Below are 24,056 nucleotides of genomic sequence, written 5' to 3'. Positions count from 1 at the left end.
GTTTATCGGGGTCGCTGATTGTCCCCTTTATTTATGGATGATCTCTTTATTAGTGCCGTTTTATTATTATAGTCCTAAATTTGCACATGCTTTATATTCTGTGAAGTTATTTAATTCATAGATTGGGAAAAGTGTAAGATTTAATCACGGAGATTTTTGTCATTCATTCTGTCTCAAAAAATCAGCAACGCTTGTAAACATGACATTAAAATTGTATGGCGCCTTCGTCCCCTTCGGTAACCAATTATACAATAAACAATGTTTTTTTGCTGTTAGGTAACCTATGGGCTTTGGTTTATACGTATTAAATTCTTAAGATAAATAAATTTATCGAAATGTGCAGACAAGTTTAGTATGTACTCAAAATTTCAATTAATATTAGATAGATGAACTTAAAAATTAGCCATGAAGAGTTCCCTATTTGGGAGTCGACCCTGGGCTCATCATCAAGCTGGGTCATGCTTGTGTTAATTTATTCTATAGGACAAGCAAAATTCGAAAATTGACTTTGGTTACACACAGGACAGATGGTGAAAAGTGAAACTAATTATATGCTTGTAATAATATACGATTTATTTATAAAAACAAGTTATTGGTCATAACTTTAATATAATATTTTGTGCTTTACATACATTTTACATTATTGTGGATTTTCATAGATCAAGTTTTTATACATTTATTTACCGTCTGGCATTGGCATAAGTACTTACACCAGTATCTGCTGTTACAAAGCTTAATATTACATTGTGTATATATTTAAGTAGGTACAGTTTTTCAATTGTGTTAATGAAATTTCCATCATTTCATATTGTTTTATATATTCATTTGCTAATTACATTTACTTGGGAATCTGTTTGCATTGAATTCAGGTACAATTCGCGCCACGTAAGAGGAGAGCAATGTCCGTAGCGCGGCTTTGCTATTTGATGGAAATCCATCTCACCATCTAGTCCATTTGCAGTGAACCAATCACAGTGCGCCATTGTGACGTAACGACAACCACACCGCAATGTGATTAGTTCACTACGAATCTACTCGATGGTAAGATGTAAATAGGAAAGTATGTTCGCCTGCGCAGTGTGCAATTTGCAATAGAAAATTGATGTTATTGAGCTGGCGCATCATAGAAACTGGTCTCATGGTCCGTTATCCGTTACCTTATATAGATACTCCTCGTTTTTACGGAAGTCCTATATAGATTTATCAAGACAATTAAACTACGCAAAAACCATTTTAACAATAAAAAAAAAATAATTTAAATTATGTATGGAAATCTCCAAAAATCACTGCATTACTTATTCTAGTTTATAAAGATCTGATTTACTTCACAGAAAACTGAAAGTTTTTACACTGTAGCTAGAAATGGTGTGTACAAAGCTGTAACTAAAACATTTATTTTTTTTTCATTAAGTTGATGATACACTTTCAAAATTTTTATTCGCAGCAAATTTTAATTCTCTTTGGCTTCTCCCGGGGCGCCGATCAAAAACCACCTGGTTCTAGCTTTGACCGCCATATTGCGGACAAGTCGCTTCTTGTCGTCAAGAGATGGCGCTAGGTCGATAAGTATGTCTTGCTTGTGTGGCAGTAGTAGGATGGTTGGGTATGAATTCGCAAAATCGTATAGACATTGTAAACTTTTTATTCTCACGTCCTGAAACATAGAAAGTTATGTTGTAGTAAATCGGGACTAGAGCAGGATATTCTCGAATCTCTAAAATGTGATTTGACAAACAATGACATTTTTAGAATAACTTTTTCAAGTATTCTTTGTTACTCAAATGTGTTCATTTTGACTGATCAGATGACGACAAAGTGGACGTAAAGTTTAGTGTTGGTACCTTGTTTCATAGTAGTCATTAGTGTTGTAGGAAGCGGTGGTGGTGTAATGGTTAAGACGCCCGTCTGTGGATCGAAAGGTCCCAGGTTCGAATATTCGTGCCACATGAGTTTGTATACCAATCTGACTCATGTATAGTAGTTTTCATCGACCACCGCTTGCTTCCGGTGAAGGTAAACATCGTGAGGGAACCTGCACACTGGTTGTTAACTTGTGCGTGAAATGGAGAAGGCAATGGCAAACCACTCCATTAATAATGCCAAGAAAGTTGTTGTGTGCGTTTCATTCTACGTAATAACCACAACCTTCAGCCATGAGGAATACGACTATGTAGAAGTCATTAAAACACAAGAAACTTAACAACTAAAAAAATTACATTATCTTATCATTTATTAAGCATCTATCTCACTCTTTTGAGCGCATTACCGATTACATTCTTGACCGTGAAACTTCAAAGCTAGGATCCACATTAAAAAATAAACCTTTTTATTTCGAGATTTAACTGTGGTTTCACCACCGGCTGATGTCAACCCCATTTCAGAATTCTGTTATTACCTGTCAGCTGTACAGGCTTTTTATCTCTAAGACGATGATATGGATCGTTCCTATTCTAGGGCGGTAACCACACTCTCGCTTACCATAGATTGAGCGTATCTGGTCAAATTGATCAGCCTCGGGAGCACAGTTTGCATGCTGTCAGACACCAAAGCAAACTGCAACTGAACGAAATAGCTCAAAGTTTCCGTCATAACCACGAGCATTTCTTTATGGTCGTACGTCAAGGATTCTATGACTATGGGCGCGATCTGAAACAAAAAAATTACACGATGATTATAAGAAAGTGCGCCTCTTGTGTCAAACGGTGTAAAGGTGAATTTCACGCCGTGGGCGTTTAGTGTTTTAGTGTTTATTAAATTGTACCATACACAGTTGTCAATTTAAATATCATATTTTATAAATAAGTAAAGTACTGGGTACAATGTTGATTTTATAAATGTTTAATTTATAAAATATATAATTATTTATTTTAAAAAATGTGCGACACTAATAAACGCTACACGCCGCGTTCAAACAGTCGTGAAACGCGTGTATTGTATCGCACACTGTGTTACACATTTTTACCATAAAAAGTTAAAACAAACTTTAAACTCTCTCATCTGAGCGTTTCCCTGGTTTCTTCCGTTGAGCGTTGGAGCCAAGGGTACGGTACGGTAGATTGGCACGCATAACATTCTAAACTACATCACGTGAGAATTGTTAAACGTCCAAAAAAAATTGATTCGAGCAAATGTGTGAAATGAATGAATGAATGAATGAATGAATTTATTTATTTTCAAAGTAACAAAGACTCATTTTGTTGGTATAGCTTAAAAAATACGAATAAATGAAAATAAAACTGAAGTGGCCATTCCTGCACCACTCCCCCAGAGATGGCACAAGAATGGTTGATGTACAGGCAGTCCAGTCTGCCAGCGATCATATTCAGGATGTTAAAATAATATAAATAAAAAATATAAATAAATATTACCTTGGCCACTTCATTTTTAAGCAAACTCTTCGGTACCCCATTCAGTACGTAAGCCCAACACAATAAGTAGTCTTCCTTCGCGTCCTCACTCACACTAATTTTCTTGGTCAATGCCGAAAAGCTCTGGAACATTCTCTGCTTGTAGAGTAGACTGACCCGACAGTGTTGCTTGGTGCTGAGGTACTCTGTGAAGTCTGTCATGATCAGCTGCACGGCTTCGGATCCCTGGTGGCAGTACTCGGCCGATGATAGGGTTGACACTATCTGAAATTCCAAAAAAGAAAAAAAACTTACAATTTTATGTGATTTTATTTTTATAAAAAAATTACATACCTTTGAACTTGGTTTCCTATTTGTAAGTTAGTATAGAAAAATATAAATTAAATAAATAAATTGAAAAAAACTTACATTTGATTTAAAAAATCGAATCGAATAGGTAGACTTGTTTGCTCTATCTATTCGATTCGATTTTTAAAAATTATAATAATTAACTGTAAGTATACTAAATATTACTAACCTTTTTAAGCCAAAAAACAAACATGTCATGACCCCTCATTATTAAGGCTTTAGCTATCCAGCTGTACAATACAATGATACGTGGACACAACTCTTGTTTGTCTTTGCTGCATTTCGTCAAATACTCCTTCAACATCTCATACAATAGCTCAAACTTCTGTCCAGACTCTGCTTTGTTCAATAAATGAGCCACCAAAACACAAGCCTTCATTCTTATCACTTCTTTGTCACTATTTAAACATAAGTCCAAACTAACTAGCATAATGTCCTCAAATTTAGACTCATAGACGCTTTGATGCAATGAGAGATACATACTTTGTAACAAATGGTAATAAACTTCATCTTTTTTAAATTTCTCTAAAAGATTTCCAGTGTGTTTCGATAACATTTTCAATTGTTTCTCACACGACAAACTGCTTATTGTATTTGATATCAAATTAAATCCATGCGATAATGATTCGTGCGGCCTGTGTATTTCAGTCAAGAGCCATCTTAAAATTGAATCTATTAACCCGTGGTCACTTTCGATTTGAATCAATTTCTCGTCCGTATACAAATTCGTGTCGGACATAGTCTCGTTCAATGCTTCAACAACCTTCCCGGCGTCTTTGTCATTATTCGTTATTATCTTGAGCATTTCTTCCAAAATAACTTTAGTGAAATCATCGATACTCGCTAAGCTCGATAGCAGACTCAGCCTTTTCTCTAAACCGGTCGTATCTTCGGTCAAATTTTCCAAATCGCACTTGCCCAATACAAGCAAATTCATGATCAACTCTGGATATTTTCTAGCTATGCAGTGCACTGTTTCTACGCTGACTTTAAGTAAATCCCTTTCTTGACTGTGCTGTATATTGTGAGTGAGGACTTCGACGAATGGCAATACCAAATCGCTGTCTAAAACATTTATAACTTTGGCCAAAGTTCTGAAGCCAGCCATTTGAAATTCTTTGCTTGTTTCACTAACAGCAGTTAGGCACAAAGCTGGTATTTCTTTAACTTCATTGTCTATTTCAGTCAGGACTTCCCAATGTTTGCCTATTTCATACAAGTCCGATAGGAGGTCAAGACTGGCCGTTTGCAATTTGGCAGATGTTTTGAAGCCGTAATATGCTATCGTGGCTGGTATCATGGACTTTGTTATCATGACACACGATGGTTTTGAAGCATTCGCTGCGGTTAGTATTACTTTTGAATTTATAACAAATTGGGCTACAGTTTTTGAATCTGCTAAAGCAGTTTGCATGGATATTAGTATACCCTTGATGAAGTTTTCAAATGTCTGATCAGTGTTAGCTGAGGTTGACAAATTCTGGACAAGAGCAGACAATGCCTCGTGCGCAGCCATTCTCAATTCCTCGTCTGTTCTGTGTGTTATCTCTCTTTGTATATATGACCATAAAGTCTTAATAAAAGGCACATAACTTTCAGGTTTGAAAGTTTTACAGCTTTGAGCCTGAAAAAAAAAGATTATACAAAAAATCTAATCTTCACATGGAGATAATCTGCTGGAACATAATGTCAATCGACAAGACAGTCTGTAATAGTCTGATCATAAAAAAATTAAAGTACGAAGAGAAATAAATTATAAAATCCATCAAATCAAATAATTTATTCAGAATTTAGACTTTCACAAGCACTTTTTACTTAAAATTTTGTATTATAGTTTCTCAAAAATCTACAAACTACTGACATTTGAAACGACCACCGCTGAGAAAAATACCGAAAGAAACTCAATTAAACAGTATTGGTCCCTTTCATGCCAGAAGAGCCTACAATTTTTCTATGTATAGTATAACAAAGTACATAGGTTGTCAAAAAGTATACAAAAATGTAAACAAATAACATATTATTATTCTGATCGAGTGCTGATAAAATCAAAAGATTATATGTAACATCAAAATATTACTTATAATATTTTATTTGTCACTATATATATATACTACATAATATAATATTTTATTTGTCACTATAGTTTTTACATAACAATAGTGTTTACCCTACTACTCTGTATTGCAATCACTCACTAGTTATCTCTCTAGATGATTGTAAGTTTTTGTAGAATAATGTAGGTCACAAATAAATAAATATATAGATATATTAACACAAATCACACAGATTGAGCGAGCCCCAAAATAAGTTCGAGACTTATATTATGGGATACTAACTAAATGATACTATATTTTATAACAAATACAAATATAGATAAACATCCAAAACCCGGGCCAATTAGAAAAAGATCATTTTCCATCATGACCCGACTGGGGATCGAACCCGGGACCTCTCGGTTCAGAGGCAAGCACTTTACCACTGCGCCACCGAGGTTGTTAAATAAATTTTGATATAAATGAATGACATAAATGTGAATTTAATTCTCATTGCTAGTTGGTACAAGAAATGCTCATTCTATAATGCACAACAATAAGTCATAAATTATTGAACAAGGGCTGATCAATATACTATTATCCAGCATCCTGATACTACAACATATACTTACAAGAAGCCTTAATGAATCCACTTTCGCCAACCGCAAAGTAGAATCCAACTTTTCAATTAATAACACCAAACAGTTCTCTGCAAACTCTGGTATTGCGCACAAGCATGGACACAATGCCGAGGCCAAATCCTCCCGGGACACCATAGATGGGTCATCGGGGGAAGGTTGAAAGTCAATAGGAAAATAACAGGATATCACATCAAACATTTCCTCAGTTAAATGACCAATAGGAATATTTGTCAAGAAGTATGGTAGGAATTCGAAAACATAGAGCAGGTTCCGTGGATCTCTTTCTCCATCTATTGCTGCTATAACACCATAGACAAAATCTGGGCCTAGAGACTTCATATCTGCAGAATTAAAAATATAAAGATTTGTAATTATTTCCTTATTTATAATTTTTTATATATTGCTTTAATTATGTGATGATGAAATAATATTTTAAACTATTGAAAACAAATATTTCTTATCTTCTAAGGTCTGATAACATTTTGTACCTACTCTTATATTTCATACAGATACAGAAACTACCAAATAGTTATTGTTTACATTATGATAATAAAAGCTGAAAATGTATAAAAAGAAAATTATAAAGAAACTTACAATTAACATCTTTTTCAATCAGTTTCCTTAAAATAAGGTAAATATTATGTCTGTCTGTGCGTAACTGCGCCTGACACGATACCTCTCTAAAAAGATCAGTCAAGAACTCTCCGCTAATGTCCATTTTATAGTTCTTCATATTCATAATAATTAAATACCCTTCAAGAACTGGTGGTATCACTCTATGATTGTCCTTCAGCCTGTCTATGTAAAAACTAGCAATAAATTTTACTTCTATTTCTGTAAGATAATCTTTTGGCAGATCTTTGAGTAATGCAGTGAAAAATTTCATCCCTTTCTCTCTGTTCTCTGGCTCCTTATTTGTTAAGACTCCAGACATGTTTTCAACAATATGTGTTAAAGTAACATGACGTGAAATAATATCTGTAATTTAAAAATATATGTTTATGTACTTTAATTATATACTAATTTAACATTTTATATTTTAAGTCACATGTTATTATATGAAATATTTTGCTCCCTCAAATCCATTGCATACAGTCTATTCTTTTCAGACCACAGATTATGGTAGGATGATCAAATTTATTATGAACACACACATTATTAATTAATGTATATTGTATATCTTTGGCTCACTGCACGCCTTGGGCAACTGTTAGTGCAGTGAGTGACTTTATAAATAAATAAATAAATTATTGCACACAGGTTATGGTAGGTATAATCTGTTATTAAATTAATATTACGAAAACCGCAAGCCCAAATAGACTGTTGATTTATGATTCGTTGAACGATGAGAAAAGAAAATTTGGAAAAGTAGCTGTAGTAGCTGAAAATCATCAAAAAACTACAAAAGTACCTATTTATTTTACATACCTGCAACAACATTTTTCGTTTGGTCGAAAATATCCTTATTTTTTATTATTTCATCCGATAATCGGGAGTATAACAAAGAGGACGCCATTTCATCAGCCAGTTTTTAAATTAGTTGCAATATTTTATTATATTTTTTACAAAACAAAACAGACTTATTTTTAGCACAAAAATTTAACTTTTTCTGTATGTATAGGTGTTATGTACATTATTTTATTTGTCAATAATTTGATTTGATTTGAGGTTATATTTTTCTTGAAAACTGTCATTTCAGTGAAGGTAATGAAAGTAATATTATACAGCCATAATAAACTTAGCCGGTCCGTCTTCCAATAAAAAACCGGACAAGATATCCGGTCCATCTTTTCTGGACATATAAAAAAAGAAAACTTCGTCATATAAAAATAAATATCGTCCACGAAACGAAACTGATATGACAATGGTATATCTATATCATTGTCATATCAGTTTCGTTTGCTAGATGTGAAAGATAGCAGAAAAACGTGTAGTATTAAAAATTCATAAGAAATGGGTCTATACTAAAAAAAAGGTTTTTTGACATTGACATTTATCTTCTGACATTTCTTTTGTCAATTTCATATTAAGTTCAAGAGGGAGGCTGCAAGCGAGTAAAGCACGATTTTTTGTTTCATTTCAAAACGTTAAATTTCATCATCTTGAGTCAATCACATAGCACGCATGAATCAAACGTAGTGATCCTGGAGTCAGTCAGTAAATACTTGTGGCCAGTTAAGAATAGACAAATTAAAGTGCGAAGGTAGTGCAAAATGTCCCACCGAACGTTAATCGACTTCATAGTAAAATACCATACACCACGGTTATTGAATAACTTGGTGTTCTTTCCAAGCAATGGAAATTCATACTTCGGGAGGAGACTAGGATTCCCTATAATTCCATATGCCACTTCTACTCCAAAAGTACAATCTCCGAGGAATTTCAGTACATCAATGTCTACTCATAATGGTGTACCATTAACACCGCCACCAAAGCAGCATGAAGGAAAATTTCAGCTAATGTTCACCTGCAAAAAATGTAATACAAGAAATACAAAGTTTATTACAAAACTAGCATATTACAAGGGGGTAGTGATTGTTATTTGTGATGGTTGTGAAAATAAGCACTTAATAGCGGACAATCTCAATTGGTTCTCCGACATGAATGGGAAGAAAAATATAGAAGACATAGCTGCAGAAAAAGGGGAAACTGTGCAAAAAATTATGTCCCAAGACCTGGAATACATAGCTACAGAGATGCTAAAGAATTTAGATAAAGGTGAAACAAAAGCTGAGGTTCCATTGTTGGACAAGTAAAATTTAACTATTATGCTCCTATTTGTTATGAAGTTTTAATTTAATCTGCATTTCACAAACGGGAAAAGATATTTAGCAGTGTTAACAATAAAATATATAATAGGAAATTTATTGGAAAGTGTATGGACTTATTGGACCCTCATATGCAGGAATAACAGACATCAATAGTTAAACAATACATTCAATACATTCATGCAGATCTGCACAGCCACATGTGGACAAGTTTAATAAATATTTATTTATTATCTCAAAAAAAATTGATTTCATTTTTGAAATGTCAATTTTAACTCACATGTAAATAATTTATTGTAGTTATTATATAGTTTTATGTAGACCATAATTAGCCATTAAAAAAAGAATTCTATGATTAAATGATTTTATTCATAAAATATCATGTTTTAATACAAATTATATAATCACAAAAATATGGCCTGAATACTATTTACCACACTGTTACAGTAAACAATCATTCTAAGATATTCAAATGATAAATGAAAATATGGCTCATTTAATATTCAAGTTTAATAACACATTTAAAATTACTTAAAAGGATGGTGACTCAGAATATATTTTTGCAAATTTTGTAGGGAAACCTCAAGTACCTATCCTAAATGAGTCTATAATGATAGCCTGGAGCACCATTGCATATAATAACAATAAGTCAAAAGTAATACTTGATTATAACACCATTTAAGGCCAGTGCACACCAAAGCTCATGCAATTATTTTGTATTTGTATATTATACTATACTGCATACAGATTCATTGTGCAATGGCCTTTTTCCTAGATTCAGTAGATATTACACTTATTCACACATCTGTTTGTAAAGAGATACATAAAAGAGGCACATCCTAGTTCTTACAAGTTATAATTAAAATTTAAAAATAGGATTCATCAAATAGATTTTTAAACTTGGCACAAAGTTGGTAGATGATCAAATTACATGTATAAGGCACAATAATCACTACAATAATATTTTCCATAACATTATATGCATAAAACACTTGTGCATAGATAAAATATACATATGAATGTACACTTAAAGTTAACTTAACCTATTCAGAATGTAAAATAAGGAATGCAAAACAGTCTCACTTTGGAATAATCATTTTAACAATGTGATCCAATCATTCGCCATCTGTGCTGAACAAAATAGAAAACTGCCAATGAAATTGAAATACTGATACCACTTTCGGTAACTGGTAGCAAACATATCAGTCTTAATTTAATTGAGCCAATTACACCCTTTTTGGCCGACTTACTATAGCATAGTCTGTACCATTACAAATATTATGGTTGACTTCCTCTAAGCCGACTTGATTTTGCAAAGCCTGGACCTGAGCTGCAGTGGGCACCTGCGGCCCTGGTGGGTTTGGTTTCCGAATCATACCATATCCCAAGTGGGAATCATCAGCCAATCTTGCAGTCTGCATAACATTCTCAACCTCATCATAATCATTCCAAGTATCTTTAATTTTGGGCTCACCCAGAGCCAAAGTTGTTGGACGTGCTTCCATTTTTTTATATCTTGATGATTTATTAAGTTTACTTGTAGATCCAAAATACTGCAACCTGTCATAGTTCTCATCCTCAGGGTCCACTACAGGACTAGGTATTAAAATCAATCCTGGGGTATTCAAATTATCTTGAGACCGAGAAATAAGTTTGATGCAGTTAGGATTGTCTCCCAAATTGGGTGTATGTTCAACATGTTCAGGTTCATCAATCCCTAATGTTTTCCATGCTTCAGTTCTCACTTCAACTTTGTCATATGGCACAGATGATGGACTGGGCTCTCTTTTGACCTGATCAATGGGCTCATAGTTATCCAAACGACTATATCTGCTGAAATTACTATCTTCTGTAGTACTTGAAACATCTTTAGGGACATGTTTTGGCAGATTGATTATCTTGCGTGGTGGCTTCTGGGGCTTAGGTTTCAATGCTGGTTTGGGCATTAACAATGGTGCTGTGTCTCTTTCAGAGCAGCTACTCTGCTGACTGGATGACACTGAACTTGTTTTGAAAGATAAAGAACTCAAGTTTAAATCGTCAGGTCTAGCCGCAACAAGAGGAGTCCTAGACCCAGGAAATAAATTGGCACTGTGTTGAATATTAAACTCTGCATGCTCTGGACTGTTTAAATTATCACCACCAATCATTTGTTTCATAGTTTTCATCTTCAAAGAGAGACATTTAAAGATTTCAGACTGGTTTGGATGTTCCAAGTGAAATATTCCCTCTCCTGTGTCACATTTTCTTCCAGCTTCAAATGTAAATTTACCTTGGCGGTAACCATATCGCCTTATGTACCTGTATGGCCATGTGGCATATAGTTTGTTGTCATTTAAATCTCTTAATTCAATGGCAGTGGATGTTAAAAGTAGGAGATATTTAATGGGCTCAAATCCACACCTAGTTGAAGCTTCAGATGAGCACATTTTTACAGAGAACACTCCTTCTCCAGATGAGCAGTACAGATCATTGTCTTCATCACAGCTAATAGGACATGAGTCCCTTCCTTTGAATGCAACAGTTTGCAAAGCATGTACCCATTCTTTAGTCTCAGTTTCTGATTGTGCACTTATTTGTTGAGTGTGTGACTTAGTAAGTATAGTAATAGTGTTTGGACTAGAATGGGTTATTTTTATACAATTTTCAAGTGTAATGATCTTCGGGATGGCACCAGTGTTGACCTCGTCTTTATTGTCGTAGATCTCTAGTCGTTCAATTCCCTGTTTGCTTGCGTTTAATAGAATGCAATATTTTTGTTGCCAGTTTTTCTGAAAAGTTGCAAATATGTGTTGCACAATTAGTTAAAATAGAGTAGACAAGTATAAATTGTAAACATGTAACAAAAAAAAAACTTTAAAACGCGGCAATAATAATTATTTGGGTCTACCTGGTCAAGCTGTGACTCATTTTTTAAAAGTAGTAAGCCGTCATGTAATAATCATTCCTGAATGTGTTACGCGATAAATGGTAACGTAATCAGTATGTGTATTATAACTATTATAACGGCCGAATTCTTTCTAGTCATTAATTTACCTTTTTGGGAAATTTGCTGAACATATTCCCTCCGGCTGGAAATAACAAACAACCGGATTTAATTTCATCGTCTTGATCCATCTTGGGTATCTGGTTATGCAAAGTAAAGTAAATTTCTCTGGAATATCAGAGTGTACAAATTCATAGCACAAAATCAAATCTTTTATTTATGTAAAAGTTACAAACGCTAAAATATATCAGCACAGTCAGACGGTGCGGTTTGCATCCGCCATTTTTATATTTGTTTTCTTTTTATGTTTCTGTAGAGATGTGGTTGCACATTGGTAAAATATTAAATCAATAGTAAATAATGTTATGACTATTTTTATCATTTTAATAAATCTTCGAAAGTAGGGTAAGTTGTAATGGTACTACTACGGTAGGTACTAAGTTCAAAATTATATAAGATTTTGAATATAGTAAAATGTATGTGATGTGTGTTAAATATATGTAACATATAATATATTTAATGTACTCTGTGGTAAATGTGTATGTAAACTACGTACAACGGAATAAAAATCCACCCCGGAAAAACAAAAGACAATTTTAATTTAAAAAGTAGCTGCAACTGCATCTTATTTTCTATTTTTCTTCTATTTATTTCCAACCATAATTATTATTTTAGACATGAACTGAAATGTTATGCATAAGTAATGCATGACAGACTTTCGCATATAATAATATATATATGGTAGTGTTGTTCTTATTATTTGCGTGTCGATGGCAATGGTTCTTGCCAGAACCGAGCCACTTCTCATTTGCGAATGGCTTCATCGCAAGCTGCCATCAAGTCAGCCCGAGGTGTTTGAACATTCGGGACAGGTGAGAAGATGGGCCATCGATTGTGGGGAAAAGCACCGCACATGTTTTGAGACTGGTCAAGCATACCACGTCTTTGCGTTTGAGTGCGCAATCTGGTCTGTTTAGGCATTTTCAAGTGGGCTAGGCAGGGCTGATTGTGGCCAGGCGGAAATGGTAGTATAATAGTGTTGTTGTTTATTTTCTTTTGCTTTCCTATTGTTTTAATTCTAGATATTGACATGACGGTGACACTGACAGTAACATTTAATTTTAAAAACCATTCCAATTTCCATCCCAAGTTAAGTATGGTGGTTGAGCAAGTCGAGTTTCTCATTTTATATTGGTTTAGAGAAAATATAGTACATTTTTTGCTCTAAGTAAATTACCGTAAATATCATTTAGGTAACCATCTAGAAATGTCAGGAAACATAAATCCTTTGGCAGGAACTGCCCATTTGTTGGACGAACTAGACAGTATGTGTCCCTCTTCATTATTGATGTTTGTTTTCTTCTGTTCTTATAATACCTATTAATCTGATAACTATTGTTCCATGAAGAGAAACTTATGGTGTTGCTGCGAGACGGAAGAACTCTCATTGGTTACCTGCGCTGCGTTGATCAGTTTGCAAACCTAGTTTTACACAAAACAATAGAAAGGATTCACGTAGGTAAAGAGTATGGAGACATTCCTCGAGGAATATTCATTGTACGAGGAGAAAATGTAGTGCTTTTGGGTGAAATAGTAAGTGAACAATGTTTGCCATCTGTTTGAAAATTAATTAAGATCTGAAATAAAAAAATATTATTATTTTAATACTTGTAATGTCATATAGGTAATGACTTTTCATATAAATTTATATTTTTTCAGGACAGAGAAAAAGAGGAAAGCTTACCTCTGACTGAGGTATCTGTGGATGACATACTTGATGCTCAACGGCGCGAACAAGATGCTAAAATTGAACAGCAAAAGTTACTCTCCAAGGCACTGAAAGAAAGAGGGCTCAATTTACTGGCTGACTTAGGACATGATGACATGTTTTAGTATTATAATATAATTTAAAGAAGTTATTTAACCTGTTGTCTATGATGGTCCATAGACAACAGTTTAAATAACTTCTTTAAATAGCTGTTTAAGTAGCTGATTTTCAATTGTTTATGTACAATGTAAAGCCATGGATTTAGTAAGTACTTTGACGGAGTACCTAGTAATTCCTTGGGTAAAGCACATATAATTGAACCAAAATGGCTGTTGTCACTGCAGGTTTATTTAGAAACAAAAGTGTTATGAAGTACTTTTTGTGATTATTTATAAAAAAATAATCATAAAATAGCAGGTTGATCTGTAAATGACCCAGAGAAAATGTTTCACTGAAATAAATCTATTGGATTGTAAATTTGATTGAGTCAAAAGAATAAAATTATTATTCTACTGAATTATCCTAACTTTTGTTAAAATTTAACTATACTATAGTAAGGTTTGTAAAGAAAATTGTTAATTATATCACTCAGCAAAGAGCAAAATGATTATATTTGTAAAAGTCTAGAAACTAACAGTATAGAGCTCTGAAATCAAAGTATTAGGTTAATTAGGATCTATCGTAGCTTCATGCTCAATAAGTCTCAAGTTTGATACTGAATACAATGTAACAGCTGGGTATAAGATTTTCGATTATCCATTTGATTGACTGAACATACACATATATTTTCAGAGTTGGACTGTTGGACGCATGTAAAAAAACTATAATATTGTTTACTTTAAAGACTGTAATCTACGAAAAAGTAAGTTTTTATTGATTTAAAAATATAATATTGAATCAGAAAATTATCCGATTTTTATTTAATTTCTTTCTGGGATGGGAAATTATGGTATGATACGTCAAATCATTATTCGCTGTTTAGTGGTACTACCTACCTAAATATCAAATAAAAATAATTCCTAGAAATTCAGAACATTAAACTATTCTATTATCTCATATTGCATGCCGTGCCGGTTTTATTACTAGGTATGCTGGACCGCGCAATATTAGGCCCTTGTCTATATTTTTTTCGGTCTATAAATGGTCCAAAACTTTAGAAGAGCCACGCTGGTCTCCTTCCTAGTTCTCCCACTAGTGCCGTTGCTCGATAGTCAACTATCGATTGCGTTTCGATTGACTATCGATATTTTGAGGAAAACTAATAGTATCGTTATGCGGGTTAGGTGCAATACTATTGTTCTTTATCAATAGTATTGCACCTTTACATATCGATACTATGGTCTTTTTGATTGAAAATATCAATTGTAAAACTATTATTATCTCACACACAGAACACCATTACTAAACTTATATAAGTAGGATGTAGGTAATGATCTTAAAACTGTGATCTAGAGAACATTCTGAATTACACAGTTTGGCAGAAATTATAATATTTAAATAATAAACATTTTATGTACATATATTACAATTGATCGCAAATAATATGTTGTTAATAAATAAATAATAATATATTACATGATGGTATATACATAATAATGGTAATAGACAAAAAAGTCTTCCAGGAATTCTGTGACACATAGTTCGGAACGTCGTCAGTTTGGCCGTTCGACTTGACTTCGACTTCGACCAACCGTTGTGTCAAATGACGTTTGAAAACAAAACCACAAGCAAAATCTTTATGAATTTAAATGTTATTTTTGCATAAAATATGAAAATGCTTTGCGCAACATACTTTGTATAGTATAATTTATATTATAATTTATAGTGTTTATTATGCGGGCGCGGACTGTGCGGTGCGGTAACGTTTTTAGTGACAAAACCTAAGGTTCCAGTTTTTACATGTGAAAAATGAGTTCCTCGGATTTATCTCTCATAGAAAGATTACGGAAGGAAAATTTAGATCAATTTTTCACTTTGGTTCGCATGCATCTATCGTTTGTAGTAGATATAAACACTGACGAGTAAGTAAATAATTTCCAAAATGTGCCACAACCTTTAGATTAAAAAATAATAATTTTATGACTTAAAATTTAATATTATTTTCAGTGTTGATTGTTCAACAGATAAACCAAAGCAATTCCGATGGAATTTCCACAAGAAAACTAAACACACTGGTTCAAATTCTAGTCAAAATACTAATAATAATGCCAAGAATGTAGAAGCTAGTTCTATAACTGAAGATGGTATACTTAGGCTAAATGAATTGATAGATTTTCTATCTAAACAAGACAGTAAGTATTATTTTTTAATATTAATTTTGTGTAAAAGTAAGTCCAGAAACTTAAAATATTTAATAATCATTAAAATCCTAGTTCCTAAAAAGTCAATATTTATGTTATCATAAATCTTGAAAATATATTGCAAGATTGTTTACTTAATAACATTTTTAAGAAAAGACCGAGTTTACATTTTCATACACAACTACATATGTGTATCATAACATAGAGTTATAGGATTGTCCATGGTATGTAGGTATTTTGATTAAACTTGGTTTTTACACAATGTTTTGTCAACTGCATATTAGTTGTAAACTGAACTTGATTGTGTGAGAATCAGGTCCTAGTATTAATATATAGGTATTATTAGAGAATAAAGATAAATTGTATACAATTTTGTCAATTTGCCTGCTCTACAATTTCCTTAGGAATGCTGTTGTAGCTATCATTAGCCAAGGCTTGTGTCATACTTATTTCTATTATGATGTAATAAATCATTTTAAAATTTCAGATGTAACCCAAGAAGGTATATTTCGGCGCACGGGGTCTCTCAGCCGTCAGCAGGAATTGAGGCAGCTTCTCCTGACTGGCTCGAGTTTGGAGCTTGATGAGGGACGGTTCTCTGTCCACGACTGTGCGTCAGTACTCAAGGGGTTCCTCGCTGAGCTACCTCAACCGCTGTTGATGGATCAGTATTATCAGACTTATTGCACACTGGCCGGTAAGGAAATGTAAACGGTATTCATGAAAAATTACTTTAGTTTTTATTGGGTTACTAGTTGTAGTCTGAGGCAAAATGTAGCTCTAGTTCTTCAAATGTCTTCAAATAAAAAATTACCAATCATTATTAATATTTTCTGGTTGGGGACGCCAGCAGGGATTACACTTAGTAAACATTTTTTTTCCTTCTAAATGTTTGACAAGGCTTTGTGTGAATACATGAATTTCACTATTTTATTGTTTCGGTTACAAGTTTCTCTTAGAATCTTCAATCTCTTCCAAGAATCTTCAAGAGACTATTTTCGAGATATCTAAACAAAAAATATCTAGGCAACTGCAATCCAGCTGGAGTTAATAGGGCGATTGGTGATAAGGTTCACCTGCCCGAATTGCCCTAATAACTCCAGTATCTTCTCATTAATATATATATATACGAGTATATCTTAAATTTTTCATTTCAATTAAAGAATGCCTTTTCATAATTTTTGTGGTTACTTACTGGTCTAAACTAACAATCCATCTGCTATTAACTAATTTATCCATTATTTTGACATAAAAAGCATAAAGAAGTAACACTGTCTCTGGATTATATCAACAGCACAATATCCCCCAAACGCTGAATCATCCGAAGCAAAACTACTGACAGCATTACAACTGCTGTTACTCCTACTGGCTCCGTCGCACCGAAGTTTCCTGGAGAGGTTGCTTTCTTTGCTGCGGCTCGTTGCTGACAACGAGGCCTCTAACCGCATGTCGCCCGACACACTGGCTACCATGTTCACACCTCACTTACTGTGTCCGAGGAAGGTAAGAATTCTTCAGTCTTCTTTCTTATTGAGTTTGTTCACACTAGTATCAGATTTTATTTAAATCGCATTAACACATCTGACAATTACCAATGTTTAGTGGCAAGTAGTAGTAGGTTTCCTCACAATGTTTTCCTGAATCTTTATCATTATTAATTGTTATAGTCGTAGAGAAAAACATAAAGTTCATTTGAAAAACATTTACGTCAAAGGTCATATTATAAAACATAGTCCTCAACCGCGTCTTTCTGTCTGTTTGTGATAAACTTAAAAACTACTGCACAACTGCGGTTTTCACCAATAGATAGAGTAATTATTAATAATTAATTTCTTTTTTTGTTATTATGTGTGTGTCTGTAGTTTTTTTAATAAACTTATTTCTATTCTAATTCCTGAGGAAGGTTTAGTGGTATAATTTATTATGGTTTTGCCCGAGCGAAGTCGGGACGGGCTGCTTGTTTCTTAATAAATGCTTCGATATTGACAAACGAATTTTAGTTATCGCCTGAGACGTTCCACACGGAAGCGATAGCCCTGGCTCCGGTGATCAGCTTCATGATCCGGCACAGCGCGCGGCTGTTCCGTGCGCCGGCGCAGCTGGCGACGGACGCGGCCGCCTACTTCACTGTGCGAGAGAGACAGCGAGTGTTGTCGCCAGACGTCGATCTCGATGAGAGCATCACTGACAAGTAAGTGATCTAGTGTAGTGACTAAACATTTAGCTTTTCCGTGCTGTAGAAAGTAAATGAAAGGGTATATCTATATATTGTTTAAGGCGGCTATGGCTAGCCATGGGGTAGCCAGAGTGGGGACAGAATTAGTATTTGTTTGTTTCACCTTTAGAAGATCCCCTGCGCATGGGATTTGTATATTATATTATTAAAGCATGTCTATTCTTATCTGAGCATTTTCTCAGTTGGATTTCTACCCTTTTAGCGTCGAAACTTCAGGGTCTTTTTTCCTACTTTTTCTTTTCCATTTCTAACAATCTTCATCATATTTAGTTGTCAGACCATACGACACACGTTTTACACGTGAGATTTTAGTCGAACGAAACCAATTAGCTATCACTAGTGTCACTAGTCTTTGTAAGTACAAGTCAGTACTAATATTCTTCTTATTTAAGAGCTATGCTATTGTCGGTCGGTGTCCACGCCTCTCATCCTTGGCTTTGCTTTTATAGTCTCAATACGACACAACGCCTGCCTTCTCTTTCAGTTGGCTTGCATAACACTTCCAATAATATTATAAAGAGAAAATATTTGTATTATTGTTTGTTATATAAAATTTGGCACAGTGATAGACGAAACCTTGTAGAGTGACACAGGCAACATTATTTATTATAATATGAATGATCGTCGTAGAACGGCCGCCCGCACCGTGTACACGTTCGTGGACCGCGGCCGCTCGGAGCTGGAGCACGCGCACAACCCCACCGACACAGCGCTGGCGCAGCTCTACGCGCACATCCAGGCGCTGCCGGACTCGCAGCACAAGCGCCGGCTCGTCAAGCACTTCAACCGACAGAACGGATACGGTCAGTGTCTGTGTATAACATGTATGTTTACATACTAATGACTTATTTACTTGGTTATTAGGATTATTTGTGACCAACTGTTGCCCGCGGCTTCGTCCGCGCAAATTTTTCACGGGAACAGTTGTTTTTCCCGGGATAAAATGTATGTATGTCCTTCTCCATACTATAAACTACAACTATGCAAAATTTCAAGAAGATTGCTTGAGTAGATAAAACATGAAGAAGTAACAAACTTATTTTCGCATTATTTATTATATTAATTAGGATTAGTTAAACAAAAGAAAATATTTGCAGTGAAAAATATATATGACGCTTTAATGACAGAAGGAATAGGCGGGAATACGGAACAGTAACAATATTGTCGTTATACAAAAAATAGTGTTGCAAGTTATAATAAAATAAATTTGCGTTCACTATTTAACATGGTACCTACAGTCCAATTCTAATGCGTCTCCACGCAGAGCAGAGCAGCACACTGAGAAGTGCAAGTGTAAATGTTACTCCGTCATAAATTGACTAAAAGAGAGAACAAATAAATAATAAAGTACCACTACGTTGTTATCGCTTCTTGATCAGCATGGACGCATAGAATTGATATACAAATTTTTCAGGTACTCCGATTCAAATCCAGAGGACGGGCAAAGTCGCCGGGTCGCGAAGTTTCGGGGACTCCATCAAGCGCCACATCTTCAACAAGGGCCTTCTCAATAAGACCCCTAAAAAGGGATCCGGCTCCAACATCAACACTGTTGAAGAGGTCAGTGACCTTCGTAGATATATAATTGATATTTCATGATTAACCCTTTTACTAGACACTGTGTACCTGCGTACCTAATGGCAATCTCAGTTGCGACCGGCCTATTGCGGTCATGTATCAAAATGCATTATAAAATCATAGAATTTGTAAATAATAAAGGTTTTTAATGACAATTAATTTCTAGAGTCTAAATTATGGAAAACAAACTTATATAATTTTTTAAAACTCGTTTAGTGACCGCGAATCGGTAATTTTGTAAGTAGTTGCATATCAAGTTTTATTATTTGAAACTGAAGATTGAAAAATAATGTCGCCGTTTAAAGTTGAATATGAACAAATAATGTGGTATGCTGTTATTACATACAGATTGGAGTTTTATTATTTACCCTATAAATTCCCGCGTGGCCGGATCTGACGCGATCCTATTGTTGTTAAATTGTTTTTATTATCTCCAGTATAGAAGGGTTAATAGCTACTGTTTTTATAATACAGTATTTAATCACATAATATTATAAAATATATTCAAATGTGAATTTTTGTAGTATGTTTCTCACTTTTCTCTAATGTTTCTCATAAACTTCTTATTGAAAATTTAATTTTTGCTAATACGCAACTCTATTTGCTGCTTTGTTTTTGACTAACATCGCGCATTGTCGCCCTAATATCTGTCTCTTTCTCTCATAACGTGTGTGTCCTAACTTTCGCATCATTTGCTAAATGCATGCCGTCTTTCCAGAAATCGAGCAAAGGAAAATTACGTTTCCCGGACGACAGTAAAGTCGATGTTTCTCATAAAAATATCGTTTTGAAAAATCTAGCGAACAAAATAGCCAGTTCGGAATCCTTAGATGACAACGACAGTTATGAATCGGACGCGAGCAACGAAAGCACTCTTTCCGAAGGCGCTTTGAATAAATCTAAAAAATTAAGCCCCAAATTCGTGTCAGAGCCGAATTTGAGTGTGTTGGACGCGGAAGAAACGCCAAAGAACACAAAGAAACGAACAAGATTGTTTCGATCTAAAATACTGTCGGCGTCTCAGAATTTGAATAAGAAATATCAGAAACGAACCGCTATAAGAGGTACACCGACGTCTTGCGTTTCTTGCTTCGACGAGCAGGATACTGGTTCCGAAAATGACATTTCTCACCCAGAAAATAAAGAAGAAATTGCCACGCCGAAGAAAGCCACACAAGAGGATGCTAATGATATGGAATTAAAGTTACACTATCTAACAAGTACCCCCGGAATGTCAGAAGCGGTGGTTTTTGAAGAGGAATGCAGCACTCCTTTTACGGTGAATTTTAGAAGAGCCTCTATGTCACCCATCACTAAATCTACTCAAAAGTTGTCCAAGGCCATGCAGGTTTGTTTCACGTCACATGCATTTTCGTTTCATGCATTTTTGTCTGCTTGTTTGTCTATTCTTACTAAACTTCATTGTCTTCTTTAATGTCAGTTCATTTAATTATTTCGAGCAGTGTTTTTGTAAGATTCTCCATATTCTGAAAGTTTATTCGCGTATTTAACGAATTAACAAAAAAAAATATATGTTAAAGAAAAATTTGTTTATTATAAAATGTGTTGCCTTTAGTTCCATGAAGTAAATTTAATAATAATAAAAAACAACAAAAATTAAAGCAAAATTATGAATCTGAAATGACTTTTAAAGACTTTGATTAAATGAAATGACTTTGCAAACGTTTGTCAACATATATACCGATTAAATATTAATATATTCAGATGAAAATTCAATAATTCAAAAGTCGTTAATCGATATCTCATTCGCAGGAATCGATAATGACGAGCTCAAGATTAGATTTTCAAATTGGAAAGTCGATAATTGATATCTCATTCGCAGGAATCGATAATGACGAGCTCAAGATTGGATTTTCAAATTAGAAAGTCGATAATCGATATGTTATTCGCAGGAATCGATAATGACGCCGCGCTCCCGCAAGCCGCTGATCGTGACTTGTTCTCAGCGCGACAGTCTGCCGGAGACGGACAAACATAAACCGGAACCGGTCTATCAATCTATGTCCATTTCGCCAAACAATGATAGCGATTTCGTGTCGTCTGACGATGATATGTCCAGGTCCTCTTATTATGACAGGTTAGTAAAAGTTTTTTAGTATCTGTGATATTTCTAAAAGTATAAGTAATTTTCTTGTTATATAAAGTAGTTGTAGAAAAAAATATTGAGTTGTTTCTCAGATTCTGATGTGTATCTCGCTTTGATAATCCAAAATTAATAATGGGCCTGTTTATTTTGTATACTTCGTTATTAATATGTCTGAGAAACCTAAGTTCAGAATTGAGAAACCTGAGCATTTTGTAATTATAATGATACTAATGATAATTACGTTATACGATCATTATTGTCTCGTGAACATTTGTATTCTCTAATTTTACCAATTTGGTTGACTACGCAATGAAAGTTATGTGCGCGCGAAAGTTTAAAAATCACTAATGCTATTTTTGTCAAATCTTACAGATCAAATACATCTACGTCACGACAGAAAACATCTTTCGACGGCCGCTCCACATCGACCGGCGACGTCAGTCCGCTACGATCGCACACGACACGATTCGTGATCAGCCACGACCGGCCAACCATCGCCCAAGACCTCAACACAACTCTTTGCGGCACGGAAGAAGAACTGCCAAAGTTAAAGATCTCACATGAACAGAAAACTAAATCCCTAACTGAACCATTCAGGGAATATCTACTCAGTCGATCAGTGTTGACCGCCACACCGGTCGACTTATCGATTCTAAACAAATCGAGCGATACGGACGAAAAGATTTCCGAATCACTCATGTATTGCCTCGACGGCAATGTCCCATCAGATTTGACTTTATCGATTAGCAATTTGGCAGTCGATAAAGATACTCGATCTCCGCTGAAGAATCTTGTAAATATTAGTCCTAGTCGTAAAAGATGCGCTAGTAAGGACGACGCATCTACGGAAATTAAAAAGTCTATGGTCGAAAAGGAAAATTTAAAAGAATCACAAGTCTTTGAAATAAGAGAGACTGAGCTATAGTTATTATATTAGGTAATTCCGCTGCTTAATTTTAAAACCCAGTAAGACACTTATTTTCAAGTCGACTTGTTAAGCTGTCAGAAAACGCGTGAAAAAATGTTGGATTTTAAAATATAGCAACAGGCTTAGAATTAAATACTAATGTGATTTTACTGCCTTATTGAAATAATAATTGGTACATATAGTTGTAGTAATAATTTTTTTTAGATGATAAATAAAATGTCTTTAGAATTTATTTTAAATACATTTTCGTATATGGCTTTGGATATGTGATTTAGTTAATGTTGATATTACAGTGTTAACTGTTGAGCCTTAAATTGTTATGCAAACAATTACGCATCTCATTTTAAAAATATATAAATTACATTATTTGTTATTTGATAGTTTTTAGTTTCTAAGAATTATTACCAGTGACAATAAAACATAATAATTTTATCTAATATTCCGATTCCGAGAAAAATTTTGATGACGGCAGTCAAAATTTTTAGGGAAAATTTTCAAACATTTTTTTTTTAATAAAAATAATTTTAATCCATTTTCGATTCATGATCACTTAAAATCTTCCATTTCTTTTTGGACTTATCGGTACAACAAAATCAGCTCCACAATTTCTTTTTGTGTGGTCCAAATTATAGGCTTATTTTGCCGCTGTTTAAGCTTACAACTTTATTCGTAACATTATCTAATTAGAACCAAATATTATGTTAGCCGATGTGTACGGTGTGGTACCACGCAAATAATACGATTATTATAAATATTTGAAACTACCATTTGTTTCATTAGATTAAAATTACTTTTTAGCGTGATCAAATGATGACTGCAAAGTCGCACAAACATCACCTGTATTTCACTTCTCACTATCGAATCGATTCGAAGTGAGACGCAACGACTAATCACGTTCGGTGTGGTTGTCGTTGCGTCACAATGGCGCATTGTGATTGGTTAGCTGCGTCTCATTGCGAAGCGACTCGATGGTGAGATGTAAATAGCAAAGTCGC

General features: G+C 34.3%; 5 protein-coding genes across 5 annotated transcripts; 3 read left to right on the top strand and 2 right to left on the bottom strand.

The window, feature by feature from the left end:
* Positions 1–552: 552 nt before the first annotated feature.
* On the bottom strand, positions 553–8,295 carry Mms19. Its single transcript, XM_053749046.1, has 7 exons — positions 7,819–8,295; positions 6,985–7,368; positions 6,382–6,731; positions 3,886–5,340; positions 3,369–3,632; positions 2,479–2,646; positions 553–1,654 (listed from the first exon to the last, which is right to left on the bottom strand). Exons 1-7 carry the CDS (start codon positions 7,904–7,906, stop codon positions 1,451–1,453), a joined length of 2,913 nt encoding a protein of 970 aa, XP_053605021.1. The 5' UTR covers positions 7,907–8,295; the 3' UTR covers positions 553–1,450.
* Positions 8,296–8,404: 109 nt separating this feature from the next.
* On the top strand, positions 8,405–9,535 carry LOC128672123 (DNL-type zinc finger protein-like). Its single transcript, XM_053749051.2, has one exon. The coding sequence runs from the start codon at positions 8,604–8,606 to the stop codon at positions 9,144–9,146; it is 543 nt and encodes a 180-aa protein (XP_053605026.1). The 5' UTR covers positions 8,405–8,603; the 3' UTR covers positions 9,147–9,535.
* On the bottom strand, positions 9,509–12,506 carry Dok (Downstream of kinase). The gene is made up of 2 exons (XM_053749049.1): positions 12,195–12,506; positions 9,509–11,929 (listed from the first exon to the last, which is right to left on the bottom strand). Exons 1-2 carry the CDS (start codon positions 12,273–12,275, stop codon positions 10,385–10,387), a joined length of 1,626 nt encoding a protein of 541 aa, XP_053605024.1. The 5' UTR covers positions 12,276–12,506; the 3' UTR covers positions 9,509–10,384.
* A 756-nt stretch (positions 12,507–13,262) lies between these two features.
* Positions 13,263–14,818, top strand: LSm1 (Like Sm 1). Its single transcript, XM_053749052.2, has 3 exons — positions 13,263–13,469; positions 13,553–13,737; positions 13,864–14,818. The coding sequence occupies exons 1-3, from the start codon at positions 13,412–13,414 to the stop codon at positions 14,035–14,037; spliced, it is 417 nt and encodes a 138-aa protein (XP_053605027.1). The 5' UTR covers positions 13,263–13,411; the 3' UTR covers positions 14,038–14,818.
* A 762-nt stretch (positions 14,819–15,580) lies between these two features.
* RhoGAP54D (Rho GTPase activating protein at 54D) lies at positions 15,581–23,825 on the top strand. Its single transcript, XM_053749047.2, has 10 exons — positions 15,581–15,933; positions 16,019–16,203; positions 16,700–16,909; positions 17,507–17,715; positions 18,213–18,403; positions 19,079–19,251; positions 19,863–20,008; positions 20,745–21,374; positions 21,940–22,124; positions 22,506–23,825. Exons 1-10 carry the CDS (start codon positions 15,821–15,823, stop codon positions 23,056–23,058), a joined length of 2,595 nt encoding a protein of 864 aa, XP_053605022.1. The 5' UTR covers positions 15,581–15,820; the 3' UTR covers positions 23,059–23,825.
* Positions 23,826–24,056: the final 231 nt, after the last annotated feature.

The sequence above is a fragment of the Plodia interpunctella genome, chromosome 8 (genome assembly GCF_027563975.2).
Source record: "Plodia interpunctella isolate USDA-ARS_2022_Savannah chromosome 8, ilPloInte3.2, whole genome shotgun sequence".
Taxonomy (NCBI): domain Eukaryota; kingdom Metazoa; phylum Arthropoda; class Insecta; order Lepidoptera; family Pyralidae; genus Plodia; species Plodia interpunctella.
This window is presented reverse-complemented; position numbering and strand designations above follow the sequence as displayed.

What these genes read in the sequence shown, in the direction of transcription:
- Mms19 (XM_053749046.1), bottom strand. Translation starts at nt 7,906, where the DNA reads ATGGCGTCCTCTTTGTTATACTCCCGATTATCGGATGAAATAATAAAA. An exon ending in AACGAAAAATGTTGTTGCAG is followed by an intron (nt 7,369 to 7,818) that starts GTATGTAAAATA and finishes TTTAAATTACAG; the next exon opens with ATATTATTTCACGTCATGTT. An exon ending in TGGATTCATTAAGGCTTCTT is followed by an intron (nt 5,341 to 6,381) that starts GTAAGTATATGT and finishes TTTTTTTTTCAG; the next exon opens with GCTCAAAGCTGTAAAACTTT.
- LOC128672123 (XM_053749051.2), top strand. Translation starts at nt 8,604, where the DNA reads ATGTCCCACCGAACGTTAATCGACTTCATAGTAAAATACCATACACCA.
- LSm1 (XM_053749052.2), top strand. Translation starts at nt 13,412, where the DNA reads ATGTCAGGAAACATAAATCCTTTGGCAGGAACTGCCCATTTGTTGGAC. An exon ending in TTTGTTGGACGAACTAGACA is followed by an intron (nt 13,470 to 13,552) that starts GTATGTGTCCCT and finishes TGTTCCATGAAG; the next exon opens with AGAAACTTATGGTGTTGCTG. An exon ending in TAGTGCTTTTGGGTGAAATA is followed by an intron (nt 13,738 to 13,863) that starts GTAAGTGAACAA and finishes ATATTTTTTCAG; the next exon opens with GACAGAGAAAAAGAGGAAAG.
- RhoGAP54D (XM_053749047.2), top strand. Translation starts at nt 15,821, where the DNA reads ATGAGTTCCTCGGATTTATCTCTCATAGAAAGATTACGGAAGGAAAAT. An exon ending in GACTTATTGCACACTGGCCG is followed by an intron (nt 16,910 to 17,506) that starts GTAAGGAAATGT and finishes TTATATCAACAG; the next exon opens with CACAATATCCCCCAAACGCT. An exon ending in CAACCGACAGAACGGATACG is followed by an intron (nt 19,252 to 19,862) that starts GTCAGTGTCTGT and finishes CAAATTTTTCAG; the next exon opens with GTACTCCGATTCAAATCCAG.
- Dok (XM_053749049.1), bottom strand. Translation starts at nt 12,275, where the DNA reads ATGGATCAAGACGATGAAATTAAATCCGGTTGTTTGTTATTTCCAGCC. An exon ending in TCAGCAAATTTCCCAAAAAG is followed by an intron (nt 11,930 to 12,194) that starts GTAAATTAATGA and finishes GCAACTTTTCAG; the next exon opens with AAAAACTGGCAACAAAAATA.